Raw genomic sequence first — 19,210 nt, 5'->3', positions numbered from 1 at the left:
CAAAAACCGCTTTCGCTTTAGCGAAGATAGTAATAACAACTCTTTTTTTATAATACCTTAAATTAGGTAACTTCTTTATTAGTAATTAAAAATAAAAAGGAACATAAGTGATCACAACTTCTTGATATTTTTTAAAAATAATATGATTATAATATGTAAGATGTAGTCGCTTGAAAATTAATACTAAATCTATGGTTTTATTATTAAAGTTTTTAAAAGGCTCCAGAATTCAAAATGTTCAATCCGAGTTTAGCTTTTGAATCTGCGAGTCCTCATATAAAACACAAAAACAAAATAAAAAATGAAATTAAATACTTTTCAACAGGACTTCGAAATCCATTTCAAAATTTGTTCAAATAATTAAATGCAATAAAAATAAAATAAAAAACATATCCTTGCAAAGTAGGAATTCCAAATTCTTAAAAAAAAAAAATTAAAATAATAGAATTGGAGAACTTCTCATTTCAAGCGACTACAGTGAAATAAATAATATTAAGTAAATATTATAAAATAATGATGTCGATGCTGATGATGCAAGCGCTGCAAGCAATCATTTATTGTACTTTCAGTTTGGAGGTTTGTTAATTCATTGTTGTTATTAATTTGCGTGTCAGGCGGCAGCATAGCGAATTCTAAGAAAGAGAAATGGCACAGATTAGATACGATACGATTCGATTCTCTGATCAGTTCTCAGCTATAGTTGTGAGTGCCAGAGAGAGAGAGAGAGAGCACCACAACATAATGCAACAGAACAGAGCAGAAAATAGGGAACAGAACAGAATAGAACAGAACATAATTCAGTTCGGGCATTACCACTTGGAGCGCTTCGACCAGTCTTTGGGTGTCCAGTGCAGGCACTTGGAGTCGATGCGTATCTTGCGCTTAACCATCGCACGCTGATGCTGCTCGATGGTGTCGCGACTAATGCAGACAATATATTGACCCTTGTAGTAGTTGATCAGATTGAGATTCTGCAGCGTAGAGATGACATCCTCCTTCTTAATCGAGGTGCACTCGCAAATGTCGCTAAAATCACAAAGAGATAGCAGTCATTTTATATAGTTATATTTCCACAGTTATATAGTAAATGTTGCAATTATACAGTACTTGATGGTTATGGTGGGCTTCTCGCCATCCGTGCTGGGATTCTGGCTGATCAAAATCTCGAGTATGGTCTGGGCCCAGTAGGAACGATAAGAGAGCAGCCCCAAATCCGAGAGTGGCTTCTCCGGTGAGCCCGTTTTGCCCTCAAATTTGGACAGCTCGTAGCTGAACTCGATGAGCAGCTTGCCATATCCCTTGCGCTGATATGGCGGCATTGTCAATATACAGGCGACATTGTAATCCTCGGTGCTCTCCTTCTCCTTCGAAAAGTAGCCGACAATGTGAAAGCCGCGTGAATCGAATTCAGTCATAATATAAAATAGAAACGGATCCGTATCATAGTACAGCGTTTTGTGATCCAAAAAGAGTTTCGCAAGCAGACACAGATTTTGTGCGTAAACCTTATTCTTGCGGCCATCGATCTCGAAAAAGGAATTGGTATTTTTGCGATAGATCTCATTGCCGGGTGGATGGTGCAAATGGCACTTGGTCAGGTGACGCTCGAGGCAAGTGCGACTCTTGCAATACTTCAGACAGAATTCGCATATGTAGATGCAGGGCTCCTGGCACAGCTCCTGCGGATATGGCGAGAAATACCACGGCTTAATGCGATGTCTGCCCAGCTCAATCATTTCCACATTCTTCATGCGTGTAACGACATCATCCTGATGTGTGACCATGCTGCCCGATTGACGCGGTGTCGCCATTTTCCCATCCTGTGAGCCATCCTCAATTGCTGAAACAACAGCTCCAGCTCCTGTTCCCATTCCACCGGCTCCTCCAACTCCTACGCCTGATGTTGTCATGCTAACATCCGAGTTGATTTGCATTGGCGTCTGATGCGACGGCACCTGTTGTTGCAACAGCTGCTGCTGCTGCTGCTGTTGCTGCTGCTGCTGTTGCTGCTGCTGTTGCTGCTGCTGCTGCTGTGACGTTGCTAGTTGCTGCAAGTGTTGTTGTGGATGCGACTGCATCTGCTGCTGTTGCTGCAACTGTTGTTGCTGTTGTTGTTGTTGATGCAACTGCAACTGCTGTTGCTGCGACGGTTGCTGTTGCTGCTGCAGCGCTTGTAGGTGCTGCGATCCAGTGTGCACCTTACGACGACGATTGTTTCGCTTTTGCAACGCCGCCGCTAGCACATTGTTGCCATTCACCAGCTCTGCACCGCCACCGCTGCCACCACCCATAGCGCCACCGCCACCTGATGCTCCACCGCCGACGGCGCTGCCCACGCTGGAGCTGCCGCCATGATGACCCGACAGCGATTGCGGCGATGTTGGCCGTGAAACGCTCCCAGCAAGCGAATGATGACGCTTGGGCGTCGTCACCCCGGTACTGGTACCAGTTTGTGGGCCATCGCGACGCGGAAATTGCACTTTGCGCGTATCCAAGTCCTCCTCGTTGACCCACTCGTCCAAGCGCTTGTTAACTGCAAAAGGCAAACCACAACTCAATTGTAATTGACAACATTTCTCTTCTATGTCTTGAGAAGGCTCCTATTAAATTGGTAGAATTGTAGAGTGGAAATCTTTGAGTTTTATTTAAGTGCTGAACTTGCATACAATCAATGATGGTCCCATCATAGCCCCTCTTTTATGTTACCTTTCAATGTCTCGGATCATTTGACTTCTCAACATATTTCCACAAATCCTGTTCTTTTTTTAAGTTTACCTATTTTATTTATTTGGGTCCTGTTCTGGGCTCTTTGCTGGCGAAAATAATCGAAATATTTAAAACTGAGCTAGTTTATTAAGAGTTCATTGAGTAAACTATTAAAAACTTAAGTTATCTGAGCATTTTGAATCGATCAAAATAAAGTGATCATTTCAAAATAATATAAAAGCTTATTTGCTGCTTACAAGATGATCTCATTAAAGGCTTCAATATGGATGCTAATCCTTTTTTTTTTTTGTTGCAATACCATAAATGGTTGATTGCCAGCAACTAACGAAGAAGAGTCGCCAAATTTGCATTTAAAATGCCGCCTCGTCCCAAAAGAATAAAATGTGTAACCGGTCAGAGCATAACGAGCTACTGAAAATGTCACTTCAATAATTCAATCTACGTAAGGACCTACATAAGTTCGCTGAAATATGTTTGTGGGGGATGAGCTGGCTGGCTAAACGAGAAACTGCCTAACTGAAATTCGCTGCTTGCGCGCGTTGTCACGTTTGAAGGCCATGCGACCGAAGTTGCAGCTTGTTATCTGCAGAGTGCGATGTGTGGCGAAGTTCAGGTGACCGAGAGCGTCATCAGTGTGTGACCTGCGTCACCAAAAGGAGCTGCAATATAAACAACATGGCAACGCTGCTAGACAGACAAGTGTGTTCTGGAGCGTGTGTGTACAGCAAACCAGCAAACCACACATGACACAACAATCATTGTTGCATTGCATTGCTTCCGCGAAGTTGTGTTAATCCTCTACTCGGATGTTTTTTGTTTTTGAAAAAAATAAATATATCCAACGAATTTAATTAAATAAATACAAACAAAAGAGTGATTTTAGTGCTTTGATTGATTTTAAATTTGTAATTGAGAATGATAGAGCTATTGAAACTATCAATGTTTTGCTGAAGTGAAGTCAATTGAAATAACAATTACAAATTGAATAATCGCAACGATGCAGCAACTTTTCGAAGTGGTAAATCTGGACACTGATTTGTAGGCTAAAAGAATTTAATTCATTTTCATGAAGTGCTAACAATTTACAAAATATCTTGCTAAACTAGTCGATGATTTCGCTATATTTTGATTGTCGATGAAATGATACCAAATTGCATCGGTTACAAGCCATCACTCGCTTAACCAAATAATAAATTATATGATTATTTTGATCGTTGGTTGCGAAATTCATAAATCATAAATCATTCTACAAAATGGGGTCTCTACAATAACATCAATGAGTTTAACAATCCCCTTTTGCGGACCAGAGTCAAATATTGCAGTAATTTTTTACTTACAGTCCACATAGTGCACGTAGAACTGACGCCGACCCTCCAACTCCTTGATGCTGACGATCTCTGCCAGCGGCCAGTCATCAGTTTTGTGCATGCGCACCGACAGACGGCAGCCCTCGGTTAAGGCAGCCTGTTGAAACAATTAGACAATTATATGAAATAAATATAAGAAAAAAAAAGTGCCGGCAATTGTTAGAGATTATTAATTAAATTTTGTATTTGCGTCTTTTACACATGCAAGTTCATCGTTCATATTTACCGTCGATTCACAGATTGATGCAACATCGTCGTCGAATTCGTATTTGGGCTTCATTTTGTTAATCTAAAACAAATTTTATAAGCTTTAAATTACACTGATTCGCTCAACATCACATAGCTGGCTTGTCGCATTTACAGCATTGAATTTGATAAGCTATCGATAGCTCGGCTGTCTTAGCTAACATACTCTGTTAAGATCATTTTTTAAATGTATCGGTGTAGCTAAATTATTGAATCAAACAAAAAATTAAATTAAATAGAGATCAATTCAATTGCGATCAGCTTAATAAATATTCATGAAAATATAAAAGTTAGGTAAGCAATGTCCAATGTACGAAGAAGACATGCAATGCTAGCAGCAAAGTTTACATAATGTTAACGCATACGGAACTAAAGTTGTATTTCGATAAAAACTCACACGAGTATTCGATTAGTTCATTATCGCCGATAGTGCTGCAAAATACATGCAAAAGTGTTGTAAAGCAAAACAACTGCGCTCTAAAGTGTTCGTTCTTTTCAGAATTTTACGTTTCATGTGCAATTAACACACAAATACCAAACTTGTGCATTTAAATAATTGACATATGTTGCATTGACTACGTTCATAATTCTGCCTGTGTGTGAACTAACAAAACCGTGCAACGCAAAATGTCTATTTTCCTCACCGTGTGTAAGAGAAGGTCAGAAAAATGTACATTCATATGTGTGTAGTAGAAGGTGCATAAGCAAGTGCGTGTGAGTGTATCTGTATGTGTGCATTGCGTATGTATAAAAAAAAACAAATCGCAATGCGATTAACAACAAAATAAAAGTGCAAAGTAAGCACTGTTAGTACATACATAAACATACACATATCTGTGTGTATATGCGCATACATCTATGTGTGCGTATTCATGTATTTGTGTTCGCATGTGTGTGTGCATATGAGTGCGCATTCCATGCTAATAGAACGTATTTGTAAATTTGCTACAACAAAAAGTGTGTGGCAAAATGACGTGTTTGCGCTAGTGTTGCCACTGACAACAGCCAGCCAGTCGACCAGGGCTGCCAACGCGTGTGCACAACCAGCTTCCATACTTCCAAGCGGCGGTTAGCTGTTGGCAATTGCTTCCCTCCCCCAACCCCTCTCCCGTACCCACCACTCCAAACATTTTGTATTGTGTGACGTTGTTTTGTGATAGCAGCATATCAAAGAATAAAACGCATAATCAAGCATTAAACAGTGCAGCGCTCACTGTGTGATTGTGTGCGTGTGGTGCCTGTGTGCGTGTCTGTGTGTGTGTGTCTGTGCCAAAAATAACATTGGCAACTAGATATGAGAGTATGTAAATTTCGATTTTGCAGTTAGCGATGGACGCTTGTTCACATCGCACATCTCTAAAATCAACACTGCTGCTCGGCTTTCGCAAGGAAACTGAGATATTATTTGTTGTTTTTTTTTTTTGTTTTTTTGACAACTCGTATTTAATTGTTGTTTTACCATTTATTTTTTCATCGCTTTTCAATTTGGAAATTATAGACTCGGAATCTCGACCGATGTGAGTGTTTGTAGTGACAAGGCTCTTGTCGCTTTAAAACAGTTCCACTGATTTGTCTTCAATTTTGATGGATTGAGAACTGCAATCGAGGCAAAAAGTCGACAACTTCAAACAAAAATAAAATAAAAAACGGATAATATTGAACAACAACGTGCACAGCAGCATTAAGTGTGCGACGACTATCAAACAAACAATTTGCATGCGCCAAGAAGTAAGAAACAAACAATTCAGTGATTGTGCGTGAAAAAAGCAACAACAAGAAGAAGAACAACAACAAAAATATTACACCACACAAAAAACAACATAAAATTGCTGCAATTGGGCAACGCTTCAAGTGAGAAGAATAAGCACAACGCATGAGGAGCAACAGAAGGGAACGAACATCGAACCTTGAATAAACTAACGGTGCCCGGCGGCGTTAAATCGCGCGCGACGTCGGCGGCGGCGGCCTTGACAGCTGATTTTCTCTCTAGGATATACGGATCCGTAGCGCGCAGTTCATTTTCGGCACCCGGATTGGTAAGTAACTTGTGAGCAACACTTCCAAATGCACGTTTTAATGTCTTCTCTGAAGTTATGTCCGTATCTGTATTAATATCCCAGTAACCGTGTGAAGGTGAATGTACAGAGAAAATTGGTATTACGCAGCTCAAAAAAACTTAAAATTCTGTATTTTACCAGGTTCTATATTGTTTTTTCTTTTTTTTTTATTTATTTTTATGTTTGTGTCGTTTTCCCAAGTTTCAAAGCAGCCAAATTGTGCAGGCGCGATAATTTTTAATGGCATTTCGTTGTTTGTTCTATGCCACAAAAGATGAACAATGAACAAATTGGTGTTTCATCAATATCATCATCAGCATCCACAACATCAACAGCAACAACAGAAAAAATATCAACCACAACCACATCGTCAGCAGCAGCTGCGCACCTACACCAACAAGAACAACAACAATTACAGCAGCAGCAACAGCAGCAACTCATCAAGGCCATATCAACAGGCGCTGCCGGCGGCGTCACCGGTACCGGCAACGCCAGCGTAGACAACAACGACAAGGACAAGGACTCCGTCAGCAATAGCAATATTGCCACATTGGTAACAAAAATTCAAGCGATAATTCCCGATACGCCCATCGTATCGATTGCCGCTGGCACGTTGAGTGAGAGCACCTCAACAACCACATCGACTAAGACGACACCGACGCCCTATTTCCAGGAGCATCTAGTCACCTTAATGTCGCACAATGTGAAGCTGGAGCAGCGTCCGGCCAACGACACCAGTGGCACCAACACCAACACACAACTGACCAACAACAACAATAATAATAATAATAATAACAACACCAATAACAACCACAGTGGCAACAACAACAACTGCGAAACATCAGCGGATATAGCTGCAGTCGCTAACGATTCTAGCCAGAATCATGCTACCCCTGCAACTGATGAGCGCCAGAACCAGACCCAGAGCCCGGGCTCGAGCCAGAAATCGAATAGCTCGCCAGCTGCTGTTGCACTGCATCACATATTGACATTGACGCCACAGATAAGCGAATCGTCGGTGGATGGTGGCCAGGCGGCGGCGTCAACGGCGGCGGCAGCGCCGACCGAGGTGTTTGCGGCGACAACGACAACGCTCCAGCAGCGACGTGGCGCCACCGCCAAAGGCAAAACCCAAGATGACCAAAATGTGGGCCAGCGTCAGAAAAATAAAAAGGTGAGTTATCCATATAACAAAAATACACCAACACACTACTACCACACCACCCACCCATCCACACCCCCATCCCACAACTCACCTCATCTAATATACAAATAGTGTGAGAGAGGATGATGAGAGAAAGAGATGCAAACAAATGCAACAGAGCAACAATGCAACAGTCCATCTGTGACAAAGTGCTACAAAAAATAATATTCCAATATACAGTAAACATTCGCTAATTAAAACGGATTTCGCATTCGCAAATAAACACTCGACCCCACATCATTAGCTTCATTACTCGTATTTCTCAGTAGCTCGAAAAAAAAGGAGAAAAGAACAAATTGTATACGTTTTTTTCATTAGTAAAATAATAATAATAATAAGTTGAGTTCGGTTGATAGATATTTTGGAAATCTAGACTAAATTCTCAAGCAACAATTTAGTTTTCCACCGAATGTTGTTTCGAAATATATTCTTGGTGGTTAAAGTTAGAGAAATTACGAGTACAATTTGAACACTATTATTTAATATTTTAATTGACCACTTCACTGTTTTTCAGTTCCATGTTTTTTTTTTTCGTTCTGCTTTGGTTATTGTGTTTATTTTGATAACTTTCTACAAAACAAAATTGTTTTTTTCATGACTGCATGTGTTTTTGTCTATTTCTTGCGGTTATTCTGACCGTTCCCAGCGTTTATTTGCAACAATTGTACACACACACATACGCATACACGCACATACACACATTCACGCACATATGTATACACACACACACACTCATATTTCGTGGTTGAGGTCGCACGTCATATCTCAGTTTAAAAATTGTTTTTTTTTTTTATAAATTACATATCCAATAAAATCGCACAAACATTCTATAAATATCGACAACACACACACAAACATAATTGTGTGAGCATACGTCATGTATGTGTATACAATTTGCTAAAGATCATTTGGACATCATTGTTTTTGTTGATAGTTTTCACAAACATATGTATATAAATACATACGTGCACACATCAATCAATCGATCAATCATAAACTTTACAAACTCGATTAATTTAAAGTCTCGCACTTATTTGATTTAAATTTAATTGTTGCTGCTGTTCTGTTGGAAGTGAAGTTGTTTTGTTTTGCAGTGCTAGATAACGTCGTCTGCAAGAATGTGCTGCAAAACTGTTAATTAAAGCCGTTACTTACGCCTAACTAACAACAACAACAAGTGCAGCAACAGAGTAAGCAAGCAAGCACTCGTAGAGACGAAAACCGCAAGCAATGTTAGCTCAAAATTTTTCTTTCACTCTCACACACTATCTTTTATTGGAAAAATGCCGTTAACTTCCAGTACATTGTATTTGTATTTGTGGCTGGTTTAATAGAAGTGAAGATCGGCAGGCCGAACGTGTATTTTCAAATTATCTATAAAATTTCGTTTTCTTTTAATATACACATATTTATATATAAAGTATAAATAATTATTTGTATTCGCACTGATAAAGAGTTTAGTTTTATGTTTTTTTCGGAATTGGCTTCAACTGCAATTTTTTGAGCTTATCGTGAAACGTTTGGTTTTGTGGCGCCGCCACCACCGACGCCACACAAAACTGTAAACCAAACCACACGCACAAAATTGTTTCAATTTATTTAATATTTATTTATCATCGCTTAATTGTGTTTATGTGATTTGAGCTGTACATACATAAATACATACATAAATTCTTAGATACATATACATACGTATAAATGTACATATATATATATATATATGTATATGTCTACATAAATTGAAACTTTATAAAAACTGGAGACAACTGCATTGCATATGGCAGAATAAATAGTGAAAGCGCAGCGGCAAGACGCGGAAGCAACTAAACCTGAAGTTTCTTAAGTTCAGCTTGCAACCAGCCCTCTTTGCCTCACTTCCTTTCCCCCAAAAAAACACCTATTCTCTCATTGTTAAGTGTTTTGAGGTTAGATGCGAACACGCTGCTCAGTGCTTAACAGGAATTGAATTGAATGAACACATGAACAAACGATAAAAAATAAAAACAACAACAATCACCAAAGTTAAAAACACGAACAATTTGCAGACAAAGTACGATGCTTGGGAGGATAGCGAAATTAATGATCTCGATGACGCATCATTGAAGAAACTACTCGAGGAGGCCTATTGGTATCGCAATCCCGGCGATCGCAAAAACAAAAGTGAGCGTTTTCTGGTAAGTACAACACATGATTTCGTTACACCCATCCCGACCCCCACCCATAACTAATAGCATTTAATGTTGTTTTTTGTTTGCTTGGCCCCCAATAGCAAATGCTCAAAAAGGCTGAGTACGACGAGGCGAACTCTCATCGTGCACTTCATTCCAATCTAGTACGCAACACGTCCGCATCATCATCAACGTCCGGCGGCTATCACGGCTGCGTTGGCAGCAGCGTTGGCAGCGGCAGCAATTTCGGAGCGCACAATAGCAACAATTATAGCAACAATTACAATAGTAGCAGTAGCTATAATCGAACGACGACGAATCGTCACAAGCAGGGCGGCTCCCTTCAGGATCTGGTCGAGGCCACGCAGCGCAGCGAGCTGGCAACAACGTCTGCAGCAGTAGCGGCGGCAGCCCAACGTTTCAACTGTGATTATCAGCTAGGCGGTGGTGGTGGTGGCGGCAACGCGCGTACCAATCGACGGCAGCAGCACAGCAGTAGTAACAACCAAAACGCCACACTCGCCGGCAAGAAAAACAAGAACAGCAACAGCAATAGCAACAGCTCAACATCTGTATCGGCGCGACAGCGCGAAGGCGGCAGCTTGCCAGGCAACGTTTACTTCGAGGCGGCCAGCATGGAGGCCAAGTTGAAACTCGCATTGGGCGAGGAGATTGTTATGAACACAAATGCTGCTGCCGCAACGGCAAGCAGCGGCAGCACCAGCAGCAAGAGCTATCGTTGCAGTCAGCCCAGTCAGCTGAATGAAACGGAAGCAACAGCAGGTGCAGCAACTGGTGGTGGAGGTGGAGGAGTCCTTGACATGCAGTTCGATTTGGATGAGCAGGATGCTGCTGGGGGCTATTCACCTGATAATGTATCTGGCGACGGTTTGCCTGTCGTTAAACAATATCAAATTGATCATCCGTCGGAGGTAAGGGTTATTGCGCTTGCCAAATGGTATATCTTTTTGGATGAAACCAATTGCGATATGGTGAATTAGAGAGCGTAAAAGGTTCCCCAGCTCGCATACATCTCCCTTTTCTTCGTCTAACAAAACAATTTAGCAAACTCAGTTTAAATGTAATTAAACTGAATCAAGTTCAGGTTCAACAAGCATATTAATCAATCAAACTCCTAATCTTATCGTTTAATACTCATACTCAGTATGATTATGCCAATCTCTCTTCTCTAGATAGAAATATATATGTGTGTGTTAAAAATATGAGTAAATGTGTGAAACAGGTAGATAAATCCCATAGAGTATATGTGTATGCGTTGTGTGAACACGTCGGGTTCATAGTCAGAGCTTCAATAATGGAATATAAGTACACGTATTAACATTATCGATATTTGCGTGCATATCGCTAAGATCGATCAAAATTAATTTCGACGCCGGTTTTGACAGGTTTATTCCCGTAGATCAAGAGTTTGTTTACAAGTGAAATTCATTTCCTGCCTATTTATGTAAAAGAAAAAGAAGCACAACAATTGTGTGTTTGGGTGTTAGCATACAGAGTAGACGCACTTCCATTTTAGCTGTTATTCACCTCGACATTTATCACTCGCTATTCGCTATTCGTTACTCGTTAATCGTTTGCAACAGTCGTGGTGGATGAAAGCAATGTGAAGAGTCGCATTTCGAATTTGGTTTGTGTGGGAGAGAGGCGAAGTTGATGTTGATTTAGATATATATTGTACAAAGAGAACTAATCCCGACTCTTCTTCAATCCCTTTTAAAGAAGATGCAGCTTGAATTGCTGCGTGAGGCCCGCAAGAATCGGAAGCTGTCGTCATCAAACCAATCCGTAACCCTGAAATGCGAGAAGCTGCTTGATATTCTCACCCAGCAGATGCAGAAGCAACAACAGCAGCCAACCGACAACAAGGATGCGGGCGCAGTCAAAGAGTTCCTAATCGATGATCCCCTTCACTTTTCTGTGCTCGAGCTGTCTGCTAAGAATCAACAGCAGCAACAGCATCAGCAGCAACAACAACAGCTCCAACAACAGCAACAACAACAGCAGCAGCACCAGCTGCTGCAACAACATAATCAGCAACAGCACTTGCAACAATATCAACACCACAACATTTACGGAGCAGCGCTGGGCAATGCAGCTGGATATTCTGTTGCATTGGAGGATGAGAAGCGCAGACCTGAGGTTGGCTATGTGTCACTCAATGACAGCTATGCGGCCTGCTCATCCGTCTACGGTGTTAGCGGCATGTCTAACCCGTCCACCTCGTCGTCGGCCAACGATGCCGGCTTAGATTTACGCCCGGCAAAGATTGGGCGCATGACGTCGGCAGCCGCAGCAGCAGCTATTGCCAGCTCACACGGCACCAAGACCACATCGGTAAGTGTGCTACAAACTGAGCATCGGTAGTATAGAACTCAATAGATCTCTCGAGCACACAGCCCATTCCTTAATTTATCAAGCAACTCTGGTTTGTGTTTTCTTTTTGTGTAATTGATTTTTATATTCTGCTTGCAGCGCCAGTTTGATGAGAATGGGAACGCGTTAAGCGATGGCGGCAGTGGCAACAGCAGCGGCAATAGCAGTGCCAGTGGCTCCTCAAATCAATTTAACACGCTCATTGCTAGCTCAATGGGCGGATCGCAGCAACAGTTGCCACAACAACAGCAACAAAATCAGCAACAGCAGCAACAACAACAGCAACACCAACAGTTGCAGCAACAACAACGCTCGAATAGCGTTTCCACATTGCTCACCACTGGTCCGAATACAACAACAACAGCGATGGCTGCCGCTGCCGTTGCTGCTTCATTCAACAGTCAAATGCAACAGGCGCCTGGTTTTGGTGGCGCCGGTGTTTCCATATCGCAGCCAGCAACCAAGCTCAAATTGAAGAAGAAGTCACAGCAGGAGCGTAATACGACCACTGTGGATGTTGAATCGGTTGCCGGCTATCGTGGCAAGGATCCCGTTGAGCAACTGGTCAAGTATATAGAGAACGATGGCGCCACCGGGCTGCAGCAGCAGCAAAAGAAAAAGGAGCGCAAGAAGCAGAACAAGCTCAAGAAATGCAATTCTCTCGAGGAGCTGCGCAGCTGTGCCAAAATGGAGGTGGATGAGCTCAAGCGACAAGCGGCCACCACCGAAATGATGCGCAACAAGAAGGGTGCCGCTGGTGGTGGTGGCAAGCACAATTCCGCCTCCGTTGCCGACATTAACAAGAACTGCAACAAGGAGCAGCAGCAGCCACAATCGCACCACCAACAGTCACACTCGCAACACCATCAGCCCTCGCGTAAGGGCGAACGTCGCTCCTGGGGCACCGAGGAGCTACAGTATTTGGGTGAACCGACACTCAATGATGCTGCAGCCGCTACCAGCAAATGGACGGAATCTGTTGTGGCGCCATCACCACCAACGCCGCCGTTAGACGAACAGGATCAGCAGTATCAACAGTTGTCGTCAACGCTGGCATCGTTGCCAACGCTGGCGCGCATGTCCGAACTGGAGGCGCTCAATACGGTGCTCAGCGAGACGGCCGAGTTTCATGTGGTGACCAAGAAGAAGAAACCAAAGAAACAACGCGCCGTCACCATGGATGATGCAGCGGTTGCTGCGGCAGCCGCAACTGGTGGCAACTTGCAGCGCATGCAACAGATAACTAAGTCCGCATCATCAAACATGATGTCGCAACGCTTGCGCGGCACCATCGATTACTACAACAATAGCGGCAACAATTACTATATCAACAAGCAGCAGCAACAGCAGCAGCAGCAACAACAACAGCAACAGCATCAACAAATGCAGCAACATCAGCAGCCGCAACATCAACAGCATCAGACAATAGCTTCGGCTGCTGCCGCAACAACAGCTGCTGCAACTGCCTCACAAGATAATTCGCGTCGCAAGTCCACATCCTCAATGCCTCCATCGGAGAAATCCGATTCCAGTGATCTCGATTCGGTGCACTCGCTGCCCATCCAAACTGGCAAAAAGAAGAGTAATAACAACAAGCGCGTTGTCGTTCAAAACAAGCACAACAAGAATAACATCAGCAACAGCAGCAGCAGCAGCAGCAACAACAACAATAACAATTCACCAGCGCCCATTTCGTATGCAGACATAGCGCGGAACAAGCGAGAGGAGCTGGCCAAAGCCGGTGAGGACGTCGGTCACGAATCTGGCGAGCCGCAAGCTCAAGGACAGCCGCCACAACAGCAGCAACAGTTGCCCAAGGCCAAGTCTAAGCTGGCCCGACCCGATTTTCCCGAGCTGCCCAGCGCCGTCTCTAATTTGTCCACAACAGCGGCAACTACTGCTGCCGCTTTAATTCGTTACTCGCAGAGTCTGGGCAACAACAACTGCAGCAGCAACTGGGAAACGGATACACACAATGAGCCATCAGCTTTGTCAGCAGCAGCAGCAGCAGCAGGCGCAGCAACAACAACACCGACAACAACAGCAGCTGGCAGCAGTGGCAATTGCAGCTTAAGCGGACCATCGTCTGCTGCAATGTCCGTTTCAGCGTCGGCGTCGGCGCCTGCACTGCAAAAGTCAAAAAGTGTGGAGCATGATGCGAGCAGTTATAGTTTCAATAGCAGCAATCTGGACTTACAATATCCAGCGCTGGAGAAGACAGTCAAACGGCACAGCGTGAACTATGTGTCGCTGCCAGCCCACATGTCCACGGGCTACAATTTTGCGGCAGCTGCCAAGCAGCATCAGCAGCAGTTGCCCGACAAGTCTAGCTTGGAAGCAGCAGCAACATCAACATCAGCAGCAACTATCTCAGCCAAGGCCAAGAGCAGCAGCAATACTAGCAGCAACATCAGCAGCAGCAGCAGCAAGCCAAAGGAGCTATCGCCCAGCAGCAGCAATAGCATTAGCAACATCAAAAAGCAAGATAAATCTTCCAGCCAAAAGCCTAGTCAGGAGGATCAATCGTCGCAATCGTCACCGCCGCCGCTGTCGCCGCCGGTTATCTTTAGCAACAAAGCGACTGCAGCCACCCAAACGGAAACCGCCAAAAAGCCGAACAACACTTCAACGGCATCGGTGCAAACCACAAGCACCTTGTTGCCGCTCGGCAATCGTCCGGCTGTAATTATACTCAACGATGATCGCGACTCGGCGCTGGGCAGGCTCAACAACGAGTTCATATTTGGCGATTTCAATGAGGACGAACTGAAACTGTTTGACGATGCCAGCAGCGATAAGGAACAACAGCAGCTGCAGCAGTCGTCTCCCATCAGTAAGGATAAGCAAAAGGAGGAGGAGCAGTCAGCGGCATTGCAAACGCAGCACAAACAGCAACAGACAGCGCCAACAACTGCGACAACAGCAACAGCAACCGATGTGCAGCAGCAGCAACAGCAACAACAACAACAGCAGCAGCTGCAACAGCTGCTCTTAAATGATTCAGACGCTGCGTCTGATGTGGTCAATAGTTCGGCCTGTTTGGATATGCTGCTGATCTCAGGGCAGGCGGCACAGTCGTCGCCCAATGCAGCATCAGCCGTTAATAATTCATCCACATCGTCAACGGCATCCAGCTCGGCCTCGTGCTCCACCTCGGCGTCCTCATCGGCGCTGAGCAGTGGCAGCAATGACAATGACAACAGCAACAGTAACCTGGCCAACATGGGCGTCAGCTCACAATTGGCCAATCAGTCCAGCGATAGCGGCATTAACATATCCAGCAGCGCTGCTGCAGCTGCATCGGCAGCCGCTGCAGCTGCCGCAGCAGCCGCTGCCGCAAGCGCTGCGGCCGCCATCGCAACCGCTGCCAGCATCAAGGAACATGTGTCCAATTTTCTAAGCAAGGCCAATGCCAGCACCAGCAAGAGTCGCAACAACAGCCATAGCAACAGTAGCAGCTGCAGCAGCAGCAGCAATCACGATGAGCAGCCAATGGTCCCCATGCAACAGCTGGAGACGTGCAATGATATTGAGACGGCCATCATTGCAGCCGCACGTGCCGCTGCTGCTGCCGCCGCCAGTTCATCGTCAGCATCTGCATCTGCTTCGGTTTCCGTTTCTGTATCCGTCTCCGAGTCGGCCTCTGGGTCGCGCAGCGGCAGCTGCACACGCAGCAATTCACAGGATCAGCCAGAAAAGACAGCAACTGGAGATGGAGCTGGCGGTGGTTGTGGCGGTGGCGGTGCTTCCGTCGCCCTGGACGAACAGGAGCAGCTGTGCGAGCTTAGCTTCATGTCCGATCTCAAGTCGGACCTAGTGGCAACGACAGCGGCTGCCTTAACAGCCACAGAGATGATGGCAGGCACGTCAATATCAACACCTCCCACCCCACAAATAAATTCCTACACAGAGGTTCTCGTCGAATACATCAACAACTGTAAGTCCAGCGAGTTATTATCTCTTATTATTATACTCTTGTTTAGAGTATTTTTATATTGTCGTAAGTGCTTAAAGCCATTCACGATCAGCATAAAGCTATGTCCATCTGTCTGTTCGTTCTTAATTAGAAGGCAATCGTGCTGAAATTCGGAAGAAGATTACCTATTATTTGCTAACCCAGATATCGGACGGTATTAGCACTATTTTCAATCCATTTCTATAGTTTGTTTTCTTAGAATTCTGATTTGGTGACTGCGCTGACATATTAAAAAGTGTCACCAGGGTTAATCTTATCTTAGGCGGAATTTCCTAATCAAATTACCACATTAACGAAATAAAAAATATTCCATCTTTAAGTTATATGTTTATATTATGATTACGTAGTAATTTTGATTGTTGATTATGAACGTAAGCAGTGCTAATATTGAATTAATTACTTATATGTCACTCTCCTCTTTGATTTAATTATTAGCCTGGAATGACGTATTCAATAGCAAAAGCGTGCTTTTCTACAACGAGCAGGACGACAGTTCAGAGGATTCCTAAGTGCCGGCGTCCAGCACTTCACTTCGATATGTCATTTCACCTTTCGTCCTGATTGTGTTTGTTGAATTCGAACTGGGAACGCAACAATTAAAGGAAAAACGCAAATGAAAATGGGAAAACAGAATGCAAACGCAAACGCAAAACATATGAAAACATAGGCTTATATTAAGTTGCTTGATTATATGTGACATCCATTGTAGAAGACAACAAACATACACATTTGCACACACACACATATATATATACACACAACGTACACAAGAACATCTACCAACTACACCTACACCTACACCTACACATATATAAATATACATATAATATAATATACGCATATTATATTGTATTATATTATATATATATATCTATGTTTGCTATAACAATACGCTTTTTAAGCTAATGTAATGTTTAATTGTAATCCAACTATTGTTGAACTATTGATCACCATTGGAAGCCTCACACAGAATATCAATATACAAATTAACAATACATAACAATAACAACCACAGGACAACATCATGTCAAGTCAGGAAAAGCGTTTAGGTTCAGTTTTTGTTTCGAATACTTTATACGAATATACATAAAACACTTGTAACTTAAGAAGATACCAACAACAAATATAATATTTGATTGGATTTTGTTATTTTTCTAGTAGTAACTCGTAAAGAGAACCAGATGAAGAAGAAGAATTAATTCTATTTAATGTATTTATTTAGGTTTATAGAGCATCTAGTTTGTATTTGAAGAAATTGAATTTTTAAGAGCATTTTGGAAGTTTTTTTTTCGTCTAGAGGGTTGTCATATACATATACATAGTTTTTTTTTGTTCATCAACACCAATGAAGTCTAGGCATTATTATAAATAATTTTATCTGTTAGAAATGCGCATCCAAAGCTTGAGGTGCGTGGTAAACAAAATGAAAACGAGCTATATTTGTACGCCTGGAAAATTTAATTTGTTTAGAGTAAATATAAAAAAAAAACGTAAGAAAAAAATATTAAGTAAAAGTCAAAAGTATGCAAAAAACAGAGCAAATGGTGTTTGTAAATACGAAAAGAAATTTGCGTTTATATGTATTTAAAAAATTTGATATATGTATAAAAGAAAAAAAATTATATATGTATATCTAAATATATATATAAATATCTATATAAAGATACCTATTTATAGTTTGTAAGCAGGCGAAACTTGTTGCCAACCACAACAGCCATAAGCCTAATGAGAGATGCATACTATGCTATGAAAAAGAGAAACCACTCTCTTGCAGCACAGCCAACTATCCTAAATTCCCCCCTAAAAACAAATCCTCTGAAAAAGGCTATAGATCCAGTAAAAAATGAGATACTGAAAGAAAGTTAAGTACAGCAGCAGTTCGATGCAAAACACACACATAAATCAAAGCCTAGACATTGTAAGAAGCAACTAATAACATATTATACTTATACTATGTGAAAATTCAAACATTTTTTTTATAATATATATATATATATATATATATATATATATATATATATATAAAAACATACGCTACCCAGCCACATATAATAAAAATAATACTAAATAAATAAACACAAAACCCATTTAAAACCATGTAAAACGTAAGCAAAACTAAACACGAGCTAATAGAAACGTCATTATTTTAATCGAATTCTTAACTTAAAAACAAACAAAAATTTCTAAAAACAAAAAAAAAACAATTTGTTAGAGAACTTAAGTGCGCATAGAGAATGTTTAAAATTTTTAAAGTAACAGAAATAAGTTAAAGAAAACGAAATACTAAATAAATATTTGATGTTCAGTGTGCTGTAGATTTGTAAAAGCTAATTAAATGTGAGCTCGTTCAAACTAAAAAGGATAATTCGAAAACATCCTCGAAACACACACATAGTGCTGTCTCTTTCATTTGCATGACAGCTACCCACTCGCACGCATAGCCACGCAGCGTCTCAATCGAAAGACAATTTAAAAGCAGTTTAACAACAAGAAGTATGATTATTATTGTGCTAGGCTATAAATTCAATGTTTCTTATGTGTGTGTGTATGTGTGTGTGTGTGTCTGTGTCTGTGTGAGTGTGTGTATTTATGTATTATATATAATATATGCATATATAATCTAAAATCTAAATGTGGTAGTTTTGTGCGTACATACAACAAATATTGCACCTAAATACAATAATACAATACATATAGTCTACTTGCGTGGGTGTGTGTGTGTATGTTTGTGCATGTGTGTGTGTGTGTATGTTTGTGCATGTGTGTGTGTGTGTGTGTGTATGCGTGTGTATGTTTATTGCGATTTCCCCGTTCCTCTTTAAAATTGTGTAAATCATGTGCACAGCACCACGCACAAAAGCTAAGCGCTGTGTCACTCCCCATATGCAGGGCTGTATTTTTCTGATATTACCATATAGTTCTTGATGATTATTTGTAATTCATTATGGTTATTATTATAATTATTGTGGCTCGAGCTTGAAGTTTGGCAGCTGTTGGCTAACAGACCAAAGTAGCATTATTATACTTACAAATACATATATACATATACCATATACATATACCTCCTATAT

At 41.9% G+C, this 19,210-nt stretch overlaps 3 protein-coding genes and 1 long non-coding RNA gene across 4 annotated transcripts; 3 read left to right on the top strand and 1 right to left on the bottom strand.

The window, feature by feature from the left end:
* Positions 1 to 42: 42 nt before the first annotated feature.
* On the bottom strand, positions 43 to 4,456 carry LOC6565888 (histone acetyltransferase Tip60). The gene is made up of 5 exons (XM_001992515.2): positions 4,321 to 4,456; positions 4,065 to 4,191; positions 1,108 to 2,533; positions 814 to 1,026; positions 43 to 632 (listed from the first exon to the last, which is right to left on the bottom strand). Coding segments are annotated over exons 1-5 (1,821 nt in total). The 5' UTR covers positions 4,375 to 4,456; the 3' UTR covers positions 43 to 631.
* A 402-nt stretch (positions 4,457 to 4,858) lies between these two features.
* LOC116805621 lies at positions 4,859 to 6,754 on the top strand. The gene is made up of 3 exons (XR_004365294.1): positions 4,859 to 4,999; positions 5,839 to 6,376; positions 6,672 to 6,754. It is a non-coding gene; the product is annotated as an uncharacterized LOC116805621 (long non-coding RNA).
* A 7-nt stretch (positions 6,755 to 6,761) lies between these two features.
* Positions 6,762 to 9,829, top strand: LOC122322831 (probable basic-leucine zipper transcription factor E; the record flags this gene model as incomplete). Its single annotated transcript, XM_043216051.1, has 3 exons — positions 6,762 to 7,176; positions 7,243 to 7,571; positions 9,647 to 9,829. Coding segments are annotated over 3 exons (927 nt in total), but the record flags the coding sequence as incomplete, so codon positions are not given.
* Positions 7,188 to 17,280, top strand: LOC6565887 (pneumococcal serine-rich repeat protein). The gene is made up of 7 exons (XM_043216177.1): positions 7,188 to 7,571; positions 9,647 to 9,775; positions 9,871 to 10,701; positions 11,510 to 11,752; positions 11,861 to 12,124; positions 12,263 to 16,100; positions 16,575 to 17,280. Exons 3-7 carry the CDS (start codon positions 9,874 to 9,876, stop codon positions 16,646 to 16,648), a joined length of 5,247 nt encoding a protein of 1,748 aa, XP_043072112.1. The 5' UTR covers positions 7,188 to 7,571; positions 9,647 to 9,775; positions 9,871 to 9,873; the 3' UTR covers positions 16,649 to 17,280.
* Positions 17,281 to 19,210: the final 1,930 nt, after the last annotated feature.

Source organism: Drosophila grimshawi, unplaced genomic scaffold (genome assembly GCF_018153295.1).
Source record: "Drosophila grimshawi isolate 15287-2541.00 unplaced genomic scaffold, ASM1815329v1 contig_848, whole genome shotgun sequence".
NCBI classification, from domain to species: Eukaryota; Metazoa; Arthropoda; class Insecta; order Diptera; family Drosophilidae; genus Drosophila; species Drosophila grimshawi.
This window is presented reverse-complemented; position numbering and strand designations above follow the sequence as displayed.

Coding starts and splice junctions, on each gene's coding strand:
- LOC6565887 (XM_043216177.1), top strand. CDS start 9,874: ATGCTCAAAAAGGCTGAGTACGACGAGGCGAACTCTCATCGTGCACTT. Junction 11,753..11,860: donor AACAGCAGCAACAGCATCAG/CAGCAACAACAA, acceptor CACCACAACATT/TACGGAGCAGCGCTGGGCAA. Junction 12,125..12,262: donor ACGGCACCAAGACCACATCG/GTAAGTGTGCTA, acceptor TTCTGCTTGCAG/CGCCAGTTTGATGAGAATGG.
- LOC6565888 (XM_001992515.2), bottom strand. CDS start 4,374: ATGAAGCCCAAATACGAATTCGACGACGATGTTGCATCAATCTGTGAA. Junction 4,192..4,320: donor CATCAATCTGTGAATCGACG/GTAAATATGAAC, acceptor TTGTTTCAACAG/GCTGCCTTAACCGAGGGCTG. Junction 1,027..1,107: donor AAGCCCACCATAACCATCAA/GTACTGTATAAT, acceptor TTGTGATTTTAG/CGACATTTGCGAGTGCACCT.